General features: G+C 36.4%; 1 protein-coding gene and 1 pseudogene across 1 annotated transcript in view; one reads left to right on the plus strand and one right to left on the minus strand.

Moving 5' to 3' along the window:
- The window catches only part of RNF141 (ring finger protein 141), a 28,033-nt gene extending 9,726 nt beyond the window's left edge, over positions 1 to 18,307 (minus strand). Inside the window, exons 1-4 of the mRNA XM_039863575.1 lie at positions 18,165 to 18,307; positions 11,879 to 12,072; positions 9,008 to 9,116; positions 3,021 to 3,202 (exon numbers count right to left, since the gene is read on the minus strand). Of these exons, the coding sequence (XP_039719509.1) occupies positions 3,021 to 3,202; positions 9,008 to 9,116; positions 11,879 to 12,021 (434 nt within the window). The 5' untranslated portion in view covers positions 12,022 to 12,072; positions 18,165 to 18,307. The remainder of the gene's footprint in view (positions 1 to 3,020; positions 3,203 to 9,007; positions 9,117 to 11,878; positions 12,073 to 18,164) is intronic.
- LOC120603193 (heterogeneous nuclear ribonucleoprotein A1-like) lies at positions 5,757 to 6,869 on the plus strand (annotated as a pseudogene).
- Positions 18,308 to 21,020: the final 2,713 nt, after the last annotated feature.

The following is a 21,020-nucleotide window of genomic DNA, read 5'->3' on the forward strand; positions in this document are numbered from 1 at the left end:
CTATGTATGGTCATTTAATTGCCTTTTAGGTACTACATACTGTGTCAGACTCACACGAATTAGGATCTCTGCTTTTGAGGAGGTTACGATTTACACCCAAGGACCTGGACTTAGGCATCAGTAGCAGAGAATGTATATAAATCCATAAAGAGTGACAGAATTCTGAAGGTTAGAGTTGAAAAGTGAGGAACAGAGGGCATTCTGAATAGAGGTTAAAGAAAGAACAGGTGACACAGAGGCAGCCAGTGGAACCTGTACAGTGTTTACTTGATTTTTTTTTGCTACATTTCAAGCAGTACAATAACCAGAAGAAGAGTCTTGCTCTACTTGTCCTTGTTAGACTACTTATGGAATATTCAGTTCTATGCTCCCTGTCTTGAAAGACATATTGACAGATAAAGGATCATCCAGGAAAGCCTCCAGGACATTAGAAGAGACTCATAAATCAAGGTGGAAGGAACTGGGGATGCTTATCCTGGAGAACAGAGGCTCAGTGAGAATTTGATTACTGTTTTCAAATATTTGAAGGGCTGGAAGAGAGACTTTGTTGGCGGAATTCCAAAGGGCAATGCCAGTGAAATAAGTAGACTATAGTAAAAATTTAATAATAATGATAGTTTACTCTTACAGACATATTAGTATAAGTCAGGTACTGTTCTAAGCACTTTACATTATTAACTCACTTAACTCTCCCAAGAGTCCTATGAAGCAGATACTATTATCACTATCCTCTTTTAAAAGAAGAGGAAACTGAGGAAAGAGAGTTTAATAACTTGTTCAACATCATGCAGTTAGGAGTATAGCCAGGACTTGAACACAGGCAATTTGGTTCTAGAATTTATGCTGTGTTGCCTCAAGAGAGCCAGATTTTGGCTACTCTGAGGAATATAATGCAAAAGGGAAAATTTCCTAGTAATTAGAGCCATCTATGTATGAAAAGACTTGCTTCTCTAAGGCAGAGTCCCATATAACTGCGGGAGTTCAAGTACAAGTTGGACTACCACTTAGCTAAATGTTGTAAGTAGGGTCTTAGTATTCAAACATCAGCAGTATCCAAGGATCAGCAGCAGTGAAACTATCTGGGAGCCTGACAGAACCTCAAGCTCTTCCTCAAAGCCACTGAATATCCAAGTTTAGGAAGCACTATAGACAGGATCCTTATGTACCAGAGAGTAGTAAGGCAGAGGTTAGAAGCATGGCTGTAATGCCAGACAGGCCTGAATGTGAAGCTCAGCTAGGCTAATTTCTAGCCATATCCTTATTTGTCTAAACCTTACTTTCTCTTCATCTGAAAGGGGCCAACAATTGTATTTCAATCAGGTTGTTGTACAGATTTAATAGTTTATACATATAAAGCACTCATCACAATGCCTAACACCCTGTAAGTACTCAATAAATGTAAACCAGTAATAGTAATATGCATCAGATAAAAATACCTTTTAAGATCCCCTTCAACTTAAAAAGTCTGTTTTTCTATGAACTAGTATATCAGGGTTTAACTAAAAACCAAAAAAACATACACAGGCAAGAAGCAGTCTTAACCTACCAACCAGGCATTGAGTTTCTCAGTCTTGAGGGCACATGAAAAGGGATAAATAACATCCTTACCTCCTTAAGATGATTGCGACAGGAAAGAATTATTACTTTCATTTCATTTGTTATTACAGAACTTAAATATACTGATAAATACTATTCTCAACTTTCAAAATACTTTTAAAAAAATTAGCATTCTGAAGAGAGAAAGGGAAAAAAAATAGGAAATCAGATACCTGTCACTAAAAGATTAACTTTATAAAATATGGGAAAGATAAGCCTAAATGCTGCCCAATGTTCTAAAACTCATTTGGCATTTCAGTAACACTTGTTTAGCTCAAACCTAGAAAACCAAACAATCCTATTAATGATAAACAGGAAATGATAAATGGAAAATACAACTTTGTTACAACATAGTATTTGGAAACCAGTTGGTTAAGAATAGACCAGAAATTGCAACTGTAAATAGAGCAATAAAAGAGAAATGCTTGTTAAATGTATGCTTAACTTTAAGGTAAAAGACACTGTCAATACAGATTTCTGCGGTCCACCTAGTATGACAGTAAGACGGGATGTCAATATGTGTGGACCCATGTAAAACTTTTTCCAATGAGACATGTACAAATTTAAATTATGGCAACAGGTGGGAGCTTTCCCATGCCAAAGGAGTTATAGAGAAGGAAAAGAAAGTTTAGATAGAACAATAATATGTTAGGCTTGAGTAAACAAGCATCATCACAGAAAACTCTGGCTGACTTCATTTCCTTCTGGTATATGCAATATGTACATGAACTATTTGTTTATTCCTGAATGGACTGCCAAATCCTGGAGCCAATATTTAAAAATTTAATGCTCCAATTAGTCAGATATTTTTAAGAAAAACTGGTAAAGCTTTACCAGATTCTTGTATCTAATTCTCTAAGGCAGCAGTCCCCAACCTTTTTGGCACCAGGGACTGGTGTTCCTATGAGAATCTAATGCCTGATGATGTGAGGTGGAGCTGAGGTGGTGATGCTAGTGCTGGAGAGTGGCTGCAAATACAGATGAAGCTTTCCTTGCTGGCCTGCCAACTTACCTCTTCCTAACAGGCCACAAACTAGTACTGGTCCATGGCCTGGGGGTTGGGGACCCCTACTCTAAGGGCTTTAATTGTCTAAGAACCTAAATATCTATTAAAAGAGGAACATTAATTATAAATCTTTTGTCATTAAAAGTAGTATGTAGAGTGGAGAATGGATTCATGGAAATGGATTCATTGACAGAAATATTACCTGGTGTGAGCCACTTTAATTTTTCTTTAATTTGGCAGTCTAACAATGTCCTGAAGCACAGAATAATCCAAAAGCTGATCTGGGATATAACATCAATTGAGATAAAAAGTAATGTGATTTACAATGTCACAAACAGCACCAACAAAAATATTAATGAGATTTCAGTAGCTTGCATATTAGAAAATAAGAGAAACATTGTACTTATGTTTTGTATACCTTCCCATCCAAAGACTAGCCTGACAAGATGTCACAGATGATGAGTTTTCATCAGGGTCTTCAGAGGTGGAGCTCTGTGCCAATACTCCTGCTGCTTGACTTGTGATATCTTTATAAAGTTGAATAAACTGGTACAAATTCATGATCCGTGATGCTTCTACAATGCCACTGCTTTTGTTAATCTAAAAATACAAAGAAAATGAAAAAAAAAAAAAAGTTGATAATTTCTCTGATCAATTTTTTCCAAAAAATGGGAACGAATATTTAGTTACACATCCTACAAAATTGAAGTTTTCCAGGTTTTAAAATTACTTAACAAGAGAGCAAGAGTCTGAGCAAATGAATAATATGTTCCCTACATGTGTGGGGTTCAAAGTACTTATACAAATTTATCTCATTCGATACTCAAAATAACCCTGTAAAGTGGATTAGGCATCGTCTTGTTTAGATTTGATGAGGTCAGGCGAGTTTCCCAGAGGTAAGAAATCAATTTTAGAGATCAGTACTGACAATTCTTTTCATTTTAATTTCCTAATTAAAAGAGTTATTTGAATTCAACAACACATGCCATTCTATGATAACTGAAACGATAGATTGCTTTCTTGACTATCTTAAGTTCTATTTTATACCCAAACTTCCAAAAGTGCATTAATCCTAACAAAAAGTGGTTTAATTTTTCTCAGAAAAATTTTGAGCTATAGTAAAAAACTTATTTAATATGAAGTGGAACCAGCGGTCTACAGGTTGTATCTATCTGTGCTCTAGCTTACATTCTTAATGTAAGGAGATATTTGTGGCAAGTGTGAGATAACAGTTAAGGAGAGAGAATATTGCTTTCATAAGATCTGGGGACTCATGGAGTGGGGCATATATTCACTTTTGAAATGACCAAAGCCAGGAGAGTTGAGGGTATACATAATATTTTTGGATGAAGAACTTAAGGTAATCGAAGACACATTTGAAATGAGAAAGACTTCCTTTTAGCAAAGGAGATGACATGGAAGACTGTGGGAACAGAAGTAAGTAATGAAATCTATTCCGTGTATACCAAAGTAAATGGAACAAAATCAGAAAATGCTTAGAAAGAAATGAAGAATGCAGGGAGAGATACAGACAGAGGGCCTTAAAATTGTGAATGAATTAGGTTTTGAAATGTATTGACAGAATTGGGGAAATGAGAAAGTGAAATAGTTACATGTTAAAAAAAAAAAACATCATTATAGTAAATTTCCATATTTGGAATGAGAATAATAGTTGTAACTAACATTTATTGTCTACTATTTGAGAAAGCAGTGGGAGAAAAAAATGAGAATCAAGTATGAATCAGATTCCATGCCATAAAAATGGTAGAACCATTGCTAATAGTCAGAAAACTGATTTTGGGAAGGTAAGATCTATGTGAAAATAAAATACATAATATTATTTATAATAAAAGACTACACGTGGTTGAGAACAAATAAATGGAATTAAAGTGCTATGAATTTATAGAGGCTTGTAAAACAGATTTTCAGAGCTGAAGAAACTTCCTTTGGAAATGCATAGTTCAGATGAAATTAGGGAATAATTGATATAGACAAAGTTAATCAAACTGCAAAGTTAATGAAACTGCGACTATTATATATAATATTATTCATATAATAAATATTTATTGAGTACCTATTATGTGGATGTTATAGGTACTATGTGCACTGCTCTAGGCACTGGTGACATAGTGTATAACAGACAAAAATCCCTTGCCTCAGGGAGGTTACACTAAAGGCAGGAGAGACACAATAAAATACAGATTAGGTAAGATGGAAATTAGTGTTATGGAAAAGATTAAACAGAGAAGATGACATGCTAAAGGGTTACAGGGCGGGCCTCACAGAGGTGACATTTAAGAACTGGAAGAGGTACAAGAATGAATCAAATAGATATTTGGCGGAAAGATCATTCTAGGCTAACAGAAGAGGAAGTGCACAGGCTGTCAGGCAGATGTATACCTGGCAAGGAACACAAGGGATCCAGCAAGGAGCTCAAGGCAGCTGGAACAGAATGAGATGGAGGATAAAGTTAGGGGGTAAAGTGGGAACAGAATGTATAGGACTTTGCTAGTTAGAGCAATGACTTTGGCTTTTATTCTAAGTACACGGGAAGTCACTGGAGGGTTTTGAGCCAAGGAGTAATATGATCTGATTTCATTTCAGAATATGAGTGAAATGGACTGTTGTGCTGAAATTAGGCAGAATTGGTTCAAGGGTAGAAGCAGGGTGACCAATTAGGAGGCTATTGGAATAATCCCAGTTAGAGATGATGGTCACTAGGAGGGTGGTATTAGTGGAGATGGTGAAAACTTGCTAGATTCTGAATATATTTTAAAGACATACCTGACAGAGGATTCACTTATGGATTGACTGTGGGGTATGAGAAAAAGAAGTCGAGCATGACTCCAAAGTTTTGGTCTAAGTAACAAGGTAGATGAAAATACTATAATTCATGAAGTTTCTGAACAGCCACCTTAGTCCATAATTTTAATTAACCCATTAATATCTCTAATATTATTCCCATAAAATATATCATTTAAACATCATTTAGATTATTTTTAATAGTGAATTAAACATTTGAGGATAATCATCATATAAGGTCTTATTGTAAATGCAGAAAGTTTTAGCACAATTGTTTATTAGTTGCTTAAGATTAAGAAATATGAGCCATTCTGCTGTTGGATGCCACTGAGTAAGAACTGTGAAAGTCTCTCCTCCTGTGGTCATCATGTCTAAGTCAGGATCTCCCAAAGAGCCCTAACAGCTGTGGAAGCTCTTCATTGGTGGTTTGCACTTTGAAATAGTGGATGAAAGTCTGAGGAGCCATTCTGAATAATGGGGAATGTTTACAGACTGTGTGATGATGAGAGATCCAAACACCGAGAGCTCTAGAGGCCTTGGGTTTGTCACATATGCCACTGTGAGGAGGTGGATACAGCCATGAATGCAAGGCCATACAAGGTGGATGGAAGAGTTGTGGAACCAGAACTCTTCCAAGAGAAGATTCTTAAAGACCTGGTACGCACTTAACTGTGAAAAAGATTTTTGTTGGTGACTAAAAAGACACCAAAGAACATCACCTAAGAGGTTGTTTTGAACAGTATGGGAAAACTGAAGTGATTGAAATCATGACTGACTAAGGTAGTAGCAACAAGAGAGGCTTTGCTTTTGTAACCTTTGATGACCATGACTCTGTAGATAAGAGTGTCATTCAGAAATTGGCCACAGCTGTGAAGTAAGGAAAGCCTATTTAAGCAAGAGATGGCTAGTGCTTCATCCAGCCAAAGAGGTAGAAGTGATTCTGGAAACTTCAATGGTGGTCATGGAGGTGTTTTTGGTGAGAATGACAACTTTGGTCATGGAAGAAATGTCAGTGGTTGAGGTGTCTTTGGTGCAGCCATGGTGGTGGAGGATATGGTGGCAGAGGGGATGGCTGTAATGGAAGCAATTTTGGAAATGGTGAAAGCTACAATGATTTTGGCAATCACAATAACCTCTTTAAATTTTGGACCCACGAAAGGAGGAAACTTTGGAGGCGGAAGCTCTGGCCCTTATGGTGGTGGAAGCCAATACTTTGCCAAACCACGACAACAAGGTGGCTATGGTGGTTCCAGCAGCTGCAGTAGCTATGGCAGTGGCAGAAGGTTTTAATTACTACCAGGAAACAAAGCTTAGTAAGAGAGGAGAGCCAGAGAAGTGACAAGGAAGCTACAGGTTACAAAAGATTTGTGAACTCGGCCAAGCACAGTGGTGGCAGGGCCTAGCTGCTACAAAGAAGACATGTTTTAGACAATACTCATGTGTATGGGCAAAAAAGTTGGGAACTTATATTTGTGACTAATTGTATAAAAGGTTATTTTAGTTTCTATTCTGTGGAAAGTGTAAAGCATTCCAATGAAGTGTTTTAATGTAGATTTTTTTTTGTATCATGCTCAATGTCTTTAAAAAACAAAAGATTAAGAAATATGAAATTTCAGTCTCCTATCAGTTTTTCATATTAATTCCAAGTCTCTTTTTTTCTAATGTAACACTGACTTCTCATATTCCTTTAAAAAAGAACCTAAGGAATTCAAATAAAACATTTCTTTAGATCTAAAATCAAGAAAAATTACAAAAGATCTGATTGCCTATATCTTTAATACTTTTGTTTTTCTATTTAGTATCTCTTTTTAAGGAAGATGCTTAATCACATAAAAATGTAACGGTTAGAGTTACTAAGGCAAAAAGGAATTTGACTAATAGTAATAATAAACATTAATTCTGTGTTTGCCAAAGAGGAGCAACAGAAAATTAAGGGATCAGAAACCACATACATTCATATTCCCAATGCTTTATAATTTATACTGGCCTCTTTTATACAGTGGGCTGAGTACATTATGAAATAAAGATGGAGAGAGGATATAATTTAGGTACTAAACTGTATCAATAAACAAGAAAGCTTCAATTTATCCCAGTCATTTAAAATGAGAGTATTTCTTCAAAAGATTTTGTTCACTCAACGTATATTGAATTCCTACCAGGTGTAAAGCACTACAGGCTGTAAAACATACAAGAATGAATCTAGACAGAGTTCCTGCCCTCAGGAGCTTAAATAAGTAATTTTATTTTTAATGTAGAATTTAATTACGTATAAATAAAATGCTATTGGAGTTTAGAAGAGGCAAGAGAATTTTCGTTATGGAAGACTTTTGTGGATTAGATAGTATTTGAGGTGGGCCTTTAAAGAAATATCAAGTTTAGACGTGCAGAAAAATAAAAGGTGAGGCAGAAACTATCGGCTGATTATACTAATGCTATTCCCACTTTTCACTGCCAGCCCTAATTTTTGTTTTGGAGTCTACTGCTGCCTGAAATGACTCAGGAGCCAATCCTGGTTAGTCTTATCTAAACCAAGCATGGTTATCACATTCCCTGTATCAGTGTAGGTATAAGAAGGGGATGTGGGTCAATACTGACCCAATGAGGGATTTGCTAGGTCTTTGAATTAACCAATCCAGGAGCTACTTTATATCAGGATTTCTTGACAAATGAGAAAATACTGTCTTTAATTAAACTAGTAGAACGGGTTTTCTGTGACTTGCTGATGGCAATTTAAATGACAGAAGAATGGACATTCTAGTTGGGGGAATTTAATGAGCAGAGGAACCGAGGTGGAAAAGTAACAGCTATATATCCTTAAATTATTTAAGCCTGGTGAGACGGTGGAGTGCAAAAGGGAATAGTGGTAAATAAAACAGAAAAGATAGTTTGGAGCCATATTGTAAAGGGCCTTAAATACCAGGTTAAAGAGTTGGGACTATTTTGTAACAAATGAAGAATTGTTGAGGAATTTTAGGCAGAAAAGTAATTTGATGAGAATTGTACTTTAAAAAGGTTAATCTCAGAGCATCATAAATTAGAATTAGGAGATGAGTCTGGAGGTATGGACATTAATCATGGAATCTAAGGTAATCTGGATGAAAAGAAAGAGGAACTTGATTATAGTTACAGTCTCCTTGAGAAAATGAAATCTGTCTTATGAATACACTGGAAGTGAAACCTGGTAGAGGTCAAATTGACTAGATCAGATTGCCTGTTACTGCAGAGGAGAGGGCAAGAAAAGGAGTAAGAATGTGTTTTTCAGAAATGAACTTTGTCTTATAAATTCACCTATGAGTCTTCTGAATCTGATTTTCAAATAGTCCTGAAAGATTACATGCAGTGTAGGTCACAGCTGTGTGATGGTGGGTGTATGGGATATACTGAGCCTATCTGAATGAATTTTAGCCCAGTTCTTAATTTCTTCTTTACCTTACACCTTTGCTAAGTCAAAAGTTGTAGATTCCCACAGTTCTTTTGGCAGTGTACTTATAACAATGTTAAAAACTTCTAATGAATTTACTATAAATATAATTCAAAACTCAGTATTTTGGTTCTAACTACCAAAATAGTTTAAACTCTGCATTGGATATCTCTATCACTCACCTTGGTACAAACCACCCGTACAACCACTTTCCAAAAGGCAGAGGAATCAGACCCAGGTTGTACCTCAAAGAGAAGATGTTTTTCCTGGCCAGAAGCCACTTTAGCAGTTCTGAAAAGAGATGAACACATTAGTTAATTTTCTAAAAAGTCATACAAAATAATAGAGCTCGAAATCAGATTCAAGAAACACTTTAAAACATAGAAGGAAATTTGAAGAAAACACACAAAGACAAATAATAATAATAATTATAACAATCAGATTCTTAAGACATAGGAACGGAATGTTTTGATTAAACATATAACTTAATTTCCAAGGCTTTTAAAGTCAACAGCATAGTGGAATGATATTAATAAAACTCTTTTTGCCATAATCTATATCTCAATGGTCTTTAAATTTCTAACAAACACATCTACGAAAAACATGTCCAAGGAATCGGGCACTCAAAAGAAAAACTTTAACTGGTTTCACTTATCCAAATTTTGACTATCCCCTCAGATGTATATAAAGTGTGAAAAAACTTTGCTCCTGGTTGAGTCCAATTATTATTACACTTAATATAATAATTGATATTATTTAAGTAACGATACTAACACATTTCTTTGAAAAGTTAATAATTTGGGTCTAGATTGATAAAATGATTTTGAGAGACTTTAAATATAGCTTTACTGTCTTCCCCTAGCAGAGTAATTTTAATGTAGAGAGCCATAGGATTCTAACATAAAAATATAACACTTTTAGAAGGTAATTCAATATCATGCCATCAGTGCCATATTTAAATCAGTTCAAAGACATATTTAAGTATTCTTGCTCCCTTCTATCATTACTCACATTTCTCTCCGAGCACCAGTGGGGATATCACATTCAGAACTAAGTGACTTACAGCTCAATAAATTGAGGCCACTGCAACTAACCCTAGGTAATGAAGTCTGCCAGTGAAAGTAATTCAGCTGTGCCAGTTCCCAGTTCTGTTTTCTAGCTATCAAGCCATGCTTCTGCTGTATAGGTTTAACTTTAGTTCTCAGATAGCACTACACTTTTGAAATGTCCAACTCTGACCTATAAGAATTGGTTTTAAGAACCAGCACCTCTCCATTAAACAGTAAGCTTAGCTTGTGGTCGCTTTCATAGTTCCAAGACACTAAAGGGATGGCAAATGCCACTGATTACTCTTCATAAGAGCTGTAACAATAAACATAAAAAACCATTCTTATGATACTATTAAATTCTCAACTCAATATTACTTGTAAAGAATATGGTCCCAGAAGTAATGCCTCAAATATTATCATTTGGATGATCTTTTCCAAAAAAGAAGAAAAAAAGTAAAGTGTTAAAGTTTTAAAAACCCATGACTACATTTATATTATAAAAGATCAGACAATACACAAATATACAAGTAAAATGTAAAATCTCCCTCACTGCCCCCTTTTCCTACCAACTCCCCAGAGACCCAGTACTTATCCTTCTAGTTCACTTTCTATGTACTTATATACAGGATCCATCCAAATATCCATACAGGGCTTCCCCCACCCCTAAATAAACGAAATCCAGTGTTCTTAAAAGGAATGACCTAAGATAACTTTAACTTTTAAGGTATTGTTTACTGTTTGTGACTGGCTGATAACAGCAGACTCCAGTCACGTCCATAAAAAGACTGTATTTCCTTCTCTTTATCTAATGACCAAATGACCAAATGTTTCTTATCAACCAATGCAGGTATCACAAAGCTTAGGGAGTAGATTCAGGTACCTTACCCTAAATTAACAGAGACTATAAGTTTATATATATACTAAGTGGGTCCACACTGCTAGGTGATTTTGTTTGGATTTTTTTTTTTTTTTTTTATTTAAGAAGTTAAAGTGGGATAGTTAAGGCGGGATAGTGAAAAAAAAACTTCGGACTTAGGGAGAGCTAGATCTGCAATATTTGGGTAATCATTTTAGGCCTCAGTTAAAATGTTCAACCGTTAGAGTGCCTTACACATACTGTATGCTCAGTGAGTGCTAGCTAAATTGAACAGACTACATTTAAGATCTAAAGGAAATGTCATAATTATACCCCATGGGAGATTATATTAGAGAGAGAGAGGGAGCAAGGGAGGGAGGCAGGGAGGGAGGTAGAATAGGTGGTGCTAGAGGAAGACTTAGAAAGAAGTGATGTATGCTCACCTGTCACTAAGGGAGAAAACACGAACAAAAAGTAATATTTTAAAAGTATAACAATCTAGAACTATTCAAGAACAAAGAGCCCTAGGTATTTTAATAGCTTCTATGTAGATCAGTATAAAAATTGATATAATATAGAATAAATTCACAAATAAAATACTAAGTTCTATTAAATGTGTACTTTAAGGTAGAGAAATTTATATTCCATCTTAAACATTAATCTGTTCAAGAATTAAGCAGAGGTCTAAACATGTTAGGTGATTAGAAACTACTAATAAACAAACAAAATATCTTATTCTTCAGTGATAGTAAATGAAGTATTACTACATATGTATTTCTCTGGCACAACTATGGCTCAGTGAACAGACACAGGTGATTTATTTATTAACCAGGTGAATTGGTTGATATACAGAAACCTGAGTGTCCTTTGACTATCCTAGGAACCCTTCTCTAGAGTAGTTAACTGGCATATTCTCTTTTGTTATGCACCCTTTTAGTGCTTTTAAACAACATTTAATTTTACGTTCCTTCAGTCTCTATTGTTCCTATTACATTTTTAAAAATAGCTACACAGAAAGTGTTATAGTAGCCACTCAATAAATATTTGCTAACTGCTGTTGAAAACATTGTCTTACCAATTAATACTACTGGTTACATCTCAGTCATGACATAAGGGGGGAAAATAAAAAGAAAAAAAGCAAGCCTTACACGTCATTAAGTTCAGCTACTCTCCCAAGAAATTCTTCATAAGTTAAGGAGCCACTTTCTCGAACTAGTGTGACATGTTTTACAACTTTTTCTGGTAACTTGTTAAGAACCAACTGCGTCTGATCCGAAATTTGCTGTCCCATGATGAAATGATATCTTCTGAAATCCAGAAAAAGTGTTGCTTCACATAGTTTCTGCCAAATATATATAAAAGTTACTTTTATATAAAAACAGCAATATACCCACCCCTTCAAGAAAGTAAGGAAAAACCAGAAACACCTTTAAGTGAGAGTTTAATAAACTTAAATGAGCCTAAGGTGAAATTTATTTAAACTATATTTTTAAAGTAAAGATTTGTTTCTATTTTTTAAAATCACATAGCTAAATGAGAAAACAAGATTCACTTATATCATTGGGAGGGTGATGAAATCTCTAATTCCTATAATTTTTCCAGGTCAAAAACCATTATCATACACACGCATATGCACTCGGAGGCATTTAAGTGACTGTATTTAATAGGAAGCTTGTTTACCTTATACAATTTTCCTCAGAACATTTCTTGACTACTTATTACATGTCATACTCCAAACTAAGGGCTTTCCACATATAATCTCATTTATTTCTTACACTATCCCTAAGAGGTAGGCATTACTATATTCTTATTTTATGGATAAGGAAACAGAGATAAGCAACTTAGCTAAAGTTAAACAGTAAGTGGTCGATGTAAACTTTACATTCATGTTTTTCAGATTCAAGTGCTCATATTCTTAACCACTATGACATACTATGATGTTACCATAATGTGTCAGCTATCGAAGACTATCATTTTATCTCACCCAAATTAACATTCATCATATAAAGCAGGCAAAATAGTAACATTCTCATAGGAAAATTTTGTCAGGAAATCTGATTTATCATTTAATAAAAAAATAATAAAGTTATAACTCTAAAGTATAAAATATATAACTTGAAAATATAAAAACATGTACAATAAGAATTCTCAGTATCCATAAATATGTAAATTTTGCTTTGGTATTAAAATTTAATGTACTGTATTTGAGACTTATTCTTTTAGTCACATTAAATAAAGGAAAAGTAAAATTGTATTATAAAAGAAAAACTCAACAATTACTGTCTTGAATCTGAGCCTACTTGGCAATAATAATTATTATATTACAGAGATAAATGAAAGGAAGTTGTTGAGGAAGATCCAGGGTACTAAAAAAAAAGTCTCTGAAGGCAAAATTATATATTTTAAATATAGCCAAGCAGATTCATAGCAACTGTATCTAAAGAGAAACAAAGATCTTAGCTCAGATGAGGTTTCTAGGGTATTCAACATTAGTGATTTCTGGATTTCAAATACTAGTAAAATTTCAGAGCACCATGGTGCTGCACATTTATTTTTATTCTAAGTAAGGATAGTTTCCAAAAATAAACAAAACAAACCCACAAAACTGAAGAAAAAATTTAAAAAGAATTTATAACCTGAAAAGTAGAAGGATATATTAGAATAAAAGTCCTTCCCAACAAGGCAGTAACTTCACATTGATGTATACTACATACATACACGCATTGCCCTTATTTTTCTTGTTCTAATCCAAATTTCTGAAAACATCATTAGAAGCCAGTGTTTCTAGACCACTGTGTTACGTGGCCTTTCTAAAAATTAAATTCAATAAGTACCATGTGCCTGGCACTGAATTCTGTGGATACAATAGCAAGTAAAAGAGACATGGTTCACGCCACTATGGAGCATCCAATACAGTGGAGAAAAGACAAACAATTTCACCAATAAATATATAATTATAAAATGAGAAGTGCTAATCCAAACAAGTACAGGGTGCTACAAAAGCCTATAAATGGGGACTTCACCTAGTCTTGTGTCAGGGAAGAAGTCCTAGGGCAAACAACATTTGACTTGAGATCAGTCAGTTAGCCAGAGAAGAGGGTTAGAGGCATGGTGAGAAGACAGTGCAGGCAGAGGTCATAGAAAGTGCCTAACACAGGAAAGAGCATGGTGACTTTGAGGTAATAAAAAAAAAAATGCCAGAGTGACTAAAGTAGAGAGGCAGCAGGAGAGACTAGCACCAAGAGATGGGCTGTTTACAAGGCTGCATGCCTGCCCAATCTGTGGATGACTAAAATTGGAATGAATGAAGAAAGTCCACTGAATACTAGAATCAAGACTGAAACACTGATTTCCTGAAATGAAATAATCATGTCAAATATGACTAAAAGTTAGTCCTGAATATATTTTGAAAAGTCAACTGCACAAAAACACATAGGTAAGATGTGCTTAAAAGCAGTTAAAATATAAAAGGTCTGAGGGTTTCAGTCAAAATAAGTCAACAGTACATATGGACAAGAAAGATGTTAAATAATCCTAAACTCCTGTTAGAAGCAGATGTCCAGAACAAAAACCCAGTTCTATTGCGCTCTGCAATGGTTAGACCACACTGAAGTTCTGTGATCAGTTCTAAGACCACACTGAAGTTCTGTGATCAGTCACTTTTAAAGGGCATTAATCATTTGAACATTTTTGAGAGAGTATACAAGATGTTACAGAGCTAGAAAAGGAAACAAAACAATTTATTCTAACCAGCTCAGTAACAACGTAGAGCAACAAATATCAGAAGAGCTTTCATGTGGAAGATTTATTTTTTATAATTACAGAGAAGAGGATGGCCAATAAGTGTGAATTAGGCAAATTTCAGGTCAAAATAAGAAATTGTCCATCATCTATAATTATGCAGAAGTGTTAAGGGTGGTCTTGTAATATATGTGAGCTTGCTTTCATTGAAAGTCTGGAGGTGTTTAAATAAAGATTAGAAGTTCATCTGACGAGTGTTTTAGAGAAGATTTTTGTTTGGGTGGGACGTGGAGTAGGTGATCTCTAACCTAACATTTTAGTACTAAAGTAAAACTTAAATTCTCTCTAGCTTTCCTATACCAATCCAATCAAAATGCAATAAAAGATTTTACTCAACTAAACTGAAATCTTTATATTTTTAAATCTTTTTTTCCTAGAAATGAACGTATTTACTTATTTTTATTATTTTTTATATTAGTTTTAGTTGTAGAGCATTGTAGTTAGACATTTATACAATTTATGAAGTGATACCCCCAATTATAGACTGAAATCTTTAAATTATACTTATATTACTTAAATAAAAACTTAAACTTTTGAATTACATGGTCATAATAGTGTAAAACATGTGATGATAATTTAATCAATGTGCTCACCAGATATTTTTTAAAAAGCTTTAATCACTTATTTACTGAATTAGAAAATGGTCCCTTTTTTTTCTGCATTGTTTTGATCTGGTGCTCTTTGAATGATGAGGTTTATAATTTGAGGCAGCATATTAATTTGTTATCCTGTAATTGCATTTGTTATCTGGAAAATCTGACTACTAACTCCTCTGATTAAAAGAGAACAACATCTAGAGACTACTAAAAGAGCATGGAACAGCAGTTCTCAGCCTGGTTCAGTGGAGAGAACCTAGAATTTATGGTTCATTTTGAATACCATAAAATAATGATAAATAGTAATGTCTATCACTAACATAAAAATATGACTCTGTGATCTATATGTAATATAAAGCCACACCCAAAGGTTCACAAAAACAATCTGTTGAGGCCACCCTCTAGTCACTCGCCACAGGCTTTTCAGTGTCCCTCTTTGGTGACTTTGCACATTCTTATATCATAGCACATATCATCAGCTAGGTCACTTGACCATGCTCTCCTGTGAGTGTCTTTAAGATAGCAGCTGTATTCTCTCTTCTAGCAGATACATAAGCACACAATGTTTACAAATGGATATAGTAAATATTGTTGACAATTTTTGTTTTTTTATTACTCAGTATTCTTTTGACTCGTTAACTTGTTCAGTCATCTACTAGTACTAACTTGGAGAGAAGTTAAAGTTAAAAAATACATGGTAAAAAATATAAAGTTGAATCATTAATAATGTTTATGTAAACTGAGAGACATTTGATATTAGCAAAACGCCTCTCTGTAGATCATGAAACAGTAGTATTGCATAGGAACATGATATGCAAATCCCTGGCATAGAATTCAGCAAAAAACAAATTCTGTTCAAGATGTCTCAAAAAGCTAGCAGCTCTAATACTATTGTGCTACCTATAATTCAGTCCTTTCTAGGATAACAATGTGCTTTCAAAAAACATTTGAATGGTTTTAAAAATAAAGAACTACTGTTATTTTGAAACTCATATCAAGGATTCCAAAAATGCCACATTTTCTAGTGGGTGGTAACATATATTTGATCACTTCTTTTTCTAACAAATGAATTGCTGTAGTTCAAATATTCTTTATAAAGATAAAATCACATCATAGGTAATAGGCAAAATAACAACCAACCAAACAAAATAACAACACTTAAAACTAAAAACCTTCATGAAAATTTATTGATAAAATATTCATTGATAAAAGGATTAAAGCATTTGAAAAGCCTGAAAGCGCAAAAGATGACTAGTTCACAAGTACTGTAGTATTTAGAAAAACTCTGAAACCTGTTCTCCATGAAATCTGTATCAACTACTTTACTTACGAAAAAGATATTAATAATTGAAATAATTAACTATTTTCATCATGAAGTCAACTTTAACATCAGTGATTAAAAACTAAGTACTAAAAACTAGGTCCCTAAGGGTACTATTTTATCACTCATTGCTTACTCAAAGTAGATCTGTAAGCAGATATCAGCTGTTATGCAAGACAAGAAATTAAGTTATAACAGATACATTGGGAAACAATTAGAGCACTTAAGAGTCACTATAGAGGCTGAACGTCTGTTCTGGGCTCAAAGATCTTAATCAGAAAAAAAATATATAGAAAGAAAAACTATAAAAGGATAGAGAGTACTTGGAGATTAAGAATATGGATTTCTGATAGCACCAGTGTGTTTACTACATACATTTTATAGTTGGAATAATACACTAACTAGACTTGTAAGAATCCTCTCTGGACCTTCTCTGCGTTTGGGGAGAAGTGGGGTAAGGGAAATGTGTTAAATGTTTAGATGTGAAGCAAGAAGATCAGGCGACACACACCAAATATAAAGTTCACTTACACCAAATGACAAAGAACTTATTTTTGGAAATATACAATACAGTTCTGGAGGGAAATATTTAGAAACGGCAGCCAGGAAGCATCAAAGGAAAGGAGAAAAATCCATACTATTCTTGAGTTCTGAATTCAGGAAGCATCACTTTTTAGAGGGGAGACTTCACTATAGAGGCTACTAAATTAGGATCGTTGGTCCGCTGCACCTCATACCCCAGATTAAAAGCTGAATGCATAGAGCTCAATTTATAGCAAGAAGAATGGGCAGAGGGGAGTGGAAAAAAAAAATAACTTTATGCATAAGATCTCAGAACTGAAAACCATAAGCAGCTTCATAAATACGCCAGAGGAAAAGAACTGACTCCACTTGGCACCGATGAGTAGGACAGGGTCAGAATGTGGACATACACTGCAATTAAAATAAAGGGGCTGCGAATAAATTTGAATAATAGCAGTCCACATTTTGTAACACGATACAAATAACAGAAGAAATCATCTTCAAAACTAACACAGAAGGCTCCCTTCCCAGGAATCATTACTACAATTTTTAGCAAGGAAACGTTTATCTCAGCTGGGTGCCAACGTAGGTTCAACAAGGCAAGGCCTCTGGGAAGGGGAGCAGCCTAAACTAATTTAGACATGGAGGGCCAGCTAAACTAAGTAGATCGACCTGGCCACTTCTGAGTTATCGTCCAAGACAGAGGGTTTGTAATCTGGGGAGTCCGGTGCGGCGGGGACGCGCAGGGTTTTTAACGGCACCAATATGTTTAGTAAACACAACGGTCACCCTTGCCGCCTCAGCCCCTTCTCAAGCGCAACTGAACGTGGAGCTTTAACCAACAGCTACGCCCGCTAGCCGACAGACTGCTCCGGCGGCAATATTCAAAACCGGTTCCAGGATCTAGGAGGTAAAAGTCTCTCCAGGTCGCCCACATCCACCACCCAAACGAGATAAGCCACCTCCTCACACCCCGGGCCACTGGCAACTGCTGGGCTGGGGACTGTGCGTCCACGGCAGGACCTCCCAGCCCGCCCCGCGCCCTAAGCCGAGGCCTAGAAAGGGCCGCGGGGCTCGTCTCCCCACTGAAACCTGGCTCGGAAGTCGAGGCCAGGCCAGTGTTCTACCCCCAGCCCCAGGGTCGTGGAGCAGGCAGGAAGGGAAGTGACAAAAGGACAGCGCTGCGGAGCTCACCCCAGGTTCAAGACATCGCACTTTCAGCGTAACCAGCGCCTGCCTCAGCCCGCCGCTCGAACCCACAGGCTGTGGCCTTCCTGGCTCAGCCCACGACCCTGTCGCACCTCAGTGACGCAATAGCCCCGCCCCCAGCGCGTTGCCTGGTGACAGTGCTCGATCTTCTTCCCCAGAGTTCTTCGCTCTCTGGCTTCTCCGCCCTGGAGGATTTTCCCGTGGCAGAGCCCCAGAGGCCAACTGAGAGGGAAGGTGGCCGCTAAAGCCAAGGAGAAGGATGTGCCCAAGTGGCTGTGGGAAGAGGCCTGTCCTGGCCGCAGAGTGGAGCCCAGCTGACTGCTTCTCCTGGCGCCATCTCCTAGGAGCTGACAAAGGCCACTCTGAGAGCCCGGGTTTGGTCAGGGTGTATAGAACATAAAGAATTTAGGACTTTTTAGACTTTATAAAATGTACGCCATTGGGAGCCAAGACAGTAATGTCAACTGGCAAACAACCAAGTCACATGATAGGAATGCACTTACGGTGTGACCTGAACTCCCCAAACCACAGAAACCTCGCAGCCAAATGTCGAGAAAGGGCCATACAACTGCCAGGACTGATAACTGAAAAACTTTACCCATCGAGGGCTATATAAGCTGAGCACCAGACAGACCACACTCAAGGCTGACCAGAGCACATCGTGAGGGTATTGCTACAGCCGAAGACCTCCACCTTCGGCCTATTGTAGCCATTGGCTTGGGACCGTAGGGAGGCTATCTGCCCCACCAGTTCCAGAGCTGACTTCAGGAATATGGAGGACTTTCACTCTTTCACTCCGTTCTGTAAGCCTCTACCTTCCTTTCTCTGTGAATTGTGTGTTAACCTGTGTGATTACCTGATTGGTTTGTCTGAGAAGGTTCCACTCAGTAAACCTGACATTGTGGAAAGACACAAATACGTCCAAGGGTATTACTTCCACAGCCACCTTCCTTGCTCATGACACAGGGGTTGGATTCCAAGCCACCACTTATTAGGCCTCCAACCTCCCACTGGTTATAGTTACACAAAGATTCTTACCATGAAATGGGGCTGATTATGCTCCCCTAGCTAGGTTAAGAAGCATAAAAGAAAGTAAACGGACAGTAACTAGCACAGGGTCCAAAATGTTAAGCCCTAATAAATGGCAGCTATTATTATTATGAACACATGTCGATGATACTCTGGCTTTTCAGAATGTCCACAGTCAATAATTGCTATCCATTAAGCATCTGTTGTGTCATATTTATTATATCACCACAATCCTAAACGATAGATGTTAGAGACATACTAATATCATTTCGATTTAACAGAAAACAGTCCTAGAAAGATGAAATAACTTGTCGAAGTTCCAACAGCTCATAAACGATAGAGGAAGAATTCAAATCCACTGTCTGGTTTCAGAATCTCAGGTTTTAGCTACTGCACTATATTTCTACTATTGGATTTAACCCATTCTTGTCCATTCCATACTATTATCTCAGTCTTAAGTTCCCTCGTTATCTCACAGATAGGTAATTTAATAATATCTTAGCTGATCAACTTATCCTGGAATGTATTTATTCAGTCCATCTTGTATCTTGCTGCCAGACCAAGCAACTTAAAATACTATCTTTATTAATTCTACACCATAAAGGTGCTGGTGCTCAATATTAGGCCAGGGCAGGTCAACAAAATGGACCCCAGTGTTTGGGAACCCATTTTAAATGGATAATATTACCATACCATTGCCCTAAAAGATCTATATGGATCTTAAGGAGAGTCAGTTCCATATATGCTACCTGACCCTATTGTTATCGTATCAGTCCAAGCCATTGTTCACACCCTCCCCACAATCCTTCATAGCTATGTTGTATGATCACTGATCTCACTGCAACTCTTTATGGCCCAGTTTCCTTTGGCCTACCTCCTTCTCACCCACCTCAGGCTAGCTTTCTCTCTGCTTCAGCCATCTCACTTTGAATTCCCATTTTCCTGTCAACAGCTCCTCTGCCATTGTCCACTTTTCCTTTGCACACTTTCTACTTTACTGAAATCGGAGGAATCCACTTTCCTGATAGCCTTCTTGGCTAGGAGACAAGTTAACCTTCTCCTCCCTAGATGTCAGTTCCTTTCACACTGTTTTACTACTATCAATTAGCCATCTCTGCTCCTTTAAACACTTCCATCTGGAAGTTTTTTTCTAAGCCAGCAGAGTGATAAAATCAACCTAATAACTAATAACTACAGATCAAAGAAGTCATGTTTATCCTTATGCAAATGGAAGACTCAAACCTTACCATTATCATGCAAGGAAAGATCAATGCAATGTGGACTGACGGGGCCAGGGAAAATGAAGTGAAAAAGCACAAGAACAACAGAGAGAGTACTTGCTCCAATCTTGGAACTATCCACCTTGGTCTTCTGGGTCCTTGTTGCTAGACAGACAGACCAGTGGAAAATGACTGAGACTACTCCGAGAAAACAAAACCCAGGTTGATTTATCACTATGCTACATTGAAAACAAAGACTAGACAGAGTCAATCTATATTTATATTTCCCAAATTACCTAAAAAGTGTCTTTTTATAGGTAGTTAATTTTCACTAATATTCATTTTGAATTAGGATCCAAACAAGATCCTCTCATTGCATTTGATTGTTTGATTTCAAGTCTTTTAACTTAGAGCAATCCTCCTCCCCTCCTTTTTTCATGCTATTAGCTCGTCGCTGATAGCATGACTAACTCGTTGAACTCGTTAGTCAGAGTTCAACCAGAGAAAGAGAACAAGTAGGAAATATATACTAAGAAATCTATTGCAAGGAATTAGGTTATTCAATTTACCCAATTTTTTCAGCGAGGCAAAT

Source organism: Pteropus medius, unplaced genomic scaffold, assembly GCF_902729225.1.
Source record: "Pteropus medius unplaced genomic scaffold, Ma_sr-lr_union100, whole genome shotgun sequence".
Classification (NCBI taxonomy): domain Eukaryota; kingdom Metazoa; phylum Chordata; class Mammalia; order Chiroptera; family Pteropodidae; genus Pteropus; species Pteropus medius.